This window comes from Protomyctophum bolini (genome assembly GCF_963924005.1).
Source record: "Protomyctophum bolini genome assembly, chromosome: 3".
Taxonomy (NCBI): Eukaryota; Metazoa; Chordata; class Actinopteri; order Myctophiformes; family Myctophidae; genus Protomyctophum; species Protomyctophum bolini.
This window is the reverse complement of record NC_137864.1, coordinates 23460601-23464281: the sequence shown is the minus strand read 5'-3', so window position 1 is coordinate 23464281 and position 3681 is coordinate 23460601. Positions and strand designations below refer to the sequence as shown.

Sequence of the window (3681 nt, the reverse complement as noted above, 5' to 3'; positions counted from 1 at the left end):
AGTGCCTACTGTAGCCTCCTTATCAAACCTTTGTATGTTCAACAAACTGATAGGAACTGTGCAGGAGTTGAGGTCAATTTACTAAGTGAAATGAGAAATTAAGCCTGTCTAAAGGTTCCAACTACAGATCTTGTGACTTTGACGTCACTCCGCCACCCAACGTCTTCACTTCGCTGGGCCAATCAGGAGCTGCCAACCACCACGCCTGTTCATCATCATCATCCTCGTCATCTGACAGCACCGGACATGGACTCTATTCTCCTCTAATCACGATAAAAATAATAATAAAATAAAATAAACTGACGTCATCTCCATCTGAAAAAGACAATGTGCAATGCCAGGAACTCTTTTCGGAACTTTCGGACATTGGATTATTTCTGTAACCTACAGTATATGGATTACTTCATGCATTGAAGGAAGCATGAGCTCATTTTGGGGCTCTCCCCAGGTTGACAGAGGGAGATTACTGGAAATCTCTGCGCACATGCACGTATGTACACTCACACACAAAACCACACACACGTGCACGCAAGCACACATGCACGTACCCACAAACGAACACACGCACATGCTTAGAAATATGTGTGACCTAGTTAACCTTTCATGCAAGCTTTCACTTCTCCTTTCAAGTTCTAAAAATAACTTAACGTTAAATGAAATATGACTGCACTTCAACATGCATAATGCAGTGAGCAGTTAGTCTGCCATGCCTTACGTAACACATTCACAACTCTTGACTGAATACTTATTTGATACATTGATGCTGCCCAATGTACTCTAAGAACATTGTTTGCAAATGGACAGGGCACAAATGTACTAATCGTCATTTAATATTAGTTTAATATTACTTGATTAATAGAGTAGGCTACTTGAGAGACCATTCTATGATGTCAGTATCACATTTGCGCACGCGCACGTGTAGGCCATTATATGATGTCAGTAAATTAAGTCATATTGATGACATCCGTGATCTCCATATATGGGAATAAAAGGGATACAAAGATTGTTGCTGACATCAGGGATCTCCATATATGGAGTTAAACAGCACCTCCATAATACAGAGACTTTGGATGCCAGTGTATGATATCAGAACTAGGACATCAAGTCAGTACCCGTTGTCAGTACAGTGACATCAAACATATCCATATATTTGGGCAAAGATTCAGCACGCCTCTCCATTTGCTCAATCGTAACATTAAAGTTTTAAAAACTTAAATATTATTATCCAAAAGACATAGATAGCATATTTGGTGTTCAAACACCATAGATTGGATATATTATTTATTCCTTCATCATGGATGTAGATTGTGCATGCCTTTAATGACTTGCCCTTTGTGATGTAGTGATTACAAAGCTGTGACGTGGCAGTGTTGATGATTTGGCCTTTAAAAGGCAGAGTCACAGAGAAATCACTGAATACACTGAGCCAAGTCAGAGACTGCAAGTGTAACAGAGACTCTAGACCTGCTATAGCTACGTACAATTCAACTGGATTGAAATGGCTTTGAGAAGAATACAGAAGGAGTTGCAGGACTTGCAGCGGGACCCACCAGCTCAGTGTTCAGCTGGTCCAGTCGGCGATGACTTATTTCACTGGCAAGCTACCATCATGGGACCGACCGACAGCCCCTTTCAAGGAGGGCTCTTCTTCCTTGATATCCACTTTCCCACTGACTATCCCTTTAAACCACCAAAGGTAGCCTTCACCACCAGAATCTATCACCCGAACATAAACAGCAATGGTAGCATCTGCCTTGACATCTTACGGTCACAGTGGTCACCTGCACTTACAATTTCAAAAGTGCTGTTATCCATATGCTCTCTGCTATGCGACCCAAACCCAAATGACCCTCTTGTTGTAGACATTGCACATGTCTATAAATCCGACAAGCAGAAGTACAATGCATTAGCCAGAGAATGGACTCAAAAGTATGCAATTTGAAATACTGAAGGTTTGGCAATAGTGGCGATGGTTTGAGCGCATATCATCCCCACTAATACTTCCAGTATATTCCAATTTCCAACTTCTCAACACATTGAATGTCCACCCACTCCTCCTTTTCCTTTGGGTTAGTATAATTACATTACTGTTGAGATGCCCTGCAAAAGAATAATAAAGAAAGAAAAAATAAGAAAGAAAGAAAAAATAAGAGAAATTGTGATAAAATTAGCTTTTCTTCACCTCCTTGTTAGACATTTATATTTTATGGTATGAACCTTACAGAAACAATTTTTATTTCTATTATTTTCCATAAAAAACCCAAGATAAAATAAATACATAAAAAATGCAGGTCACAGACATACAGCTGCCAAGTGTGCAAATAGCAGAGAAGAGGCGTGTCACAAACAGACGATGGCAGACAGTGACAGTGGAAGCCCTACCTACATAACTATCATGTTATGATATGTCACTCACATAATCCATTGAGCTGGTACTATCCACAGCCTGGAGTCGAGCTACAGATGTTCTCACCGTCTTAGGTCACATCCTTGGCAGCTGGTGCTAAGATGCTATTCTAGGAAGGTGTCAAGCTGCAATTTATGGGTGGGGGGGAAGCTGGAGCTCTGTCGGAAAGACTTCTCTCCAGGGAGAAGTGTGTTGAAGCGTGGGAGACGATGGCAAGCAAGTGGCTGAGGCGTGTGGAGGAGTTGGAGAAGAAAGTTAATGAGGGGAATGATTGAGGTGGAGGAGAGAACGGGTGGAAGACAGAGAATTTAGGTGGAGACAAACATCACCTTAACGGCACCTTAAGGGCATCTATCAATTTGATTGTAAGACAATCATCACATCGTTTCAACATGGCACAATGGTCCTTGACTCTCTCCCTTTTTTTCTAGTTGACATTACTCCTGTATATCGAGTCAACCACCCGATGTGGTAAAATGTTCTCTGTACTATTTTTGGATATTTTTAGTAAGCTGCCCACTTCTCTGGGTGAATTCAGATGTACCAAGACCTGAATGTATTCTGAAGAGAATGTGGAACCTCTTGATAACCTGTGCAATACACATACTGTACGTGTATGTACAGTACAAATATCTATGTATTGTTTATTGCAGCTAATGCATGCATGTCCCTCTAGTCTAGAATATTGTCTGTCTGCAGTCTGGGGGCCGGCTAATCTTAAACTGTTAACCACTGCCAGATTTCCTGTGCATGCTGCCAGTAGGCCGAATAAGAACCTCACTCACTTTTTTCTTTTACGTCTAGATTTTTAGTTTTTAGTTTTAGAATGGAAGTCGGTGGTGGTTGGACTGAACTGAAACTTTGTCCAAATGGAGGACGTACATACGTCTGATGTCATAGACTGACCATGCACCTACCTGAAACCCTTGAAGCAACACCATTGTTAGACCTTGTGTTGTCTGTTATTAATAGATTTTTGAGGGGTGCTAGCCAGCTGCGGAGCCAATACGAGGTAGGCAGGCACCCGGCACCCCCCGGGTGGTTTGGTAGCTCCTCCATAGCTGATAGAAACCTGATTGTCTCTGTAGAGACAGACAGGCAACAAATCATGCAAAAGCAGCAACAGGGACGGACCTCTGGTTCTTCCCCAGCGTGGTGGTGGTGGTGGTGAGCAGGGCTGGTGTGATTGCTGCCGGTCAGCCGATGTAAGTTAAGCAGTGCTGTGGTGGTAGCCTATACCCTACTACCGCACATGGTTTAGGTGTCCTCGTGTC

General features: G+C 42.4%; 1 protein-coding gene across 1 annotated transcript; it reads left to right on the top strand.

Annotated features, from left to right (window-relative positions):
* Positions 1-1484: 1484 nt before the first annotated feature.
* Positions 1485-1942, top strand: LOC308312357 (ubiquitin-conjugating enzyme E2 D4-like; the record flags this gene model as incomplete). Its single annotated transcript, XM_080758962.1, has 1 exon — positions 1485-1942. The coding sequence occupies exon 1, from the start codon at positions 1499-1501 to the stop codon at positions 1940-1942; it is 444 nt and encodes a 147-aa protein (XP_080615088.1). The 5' UTR covers positions 1485-1498.
* Positions 1943-3681: the final 1739 nt, after the last annotated feature.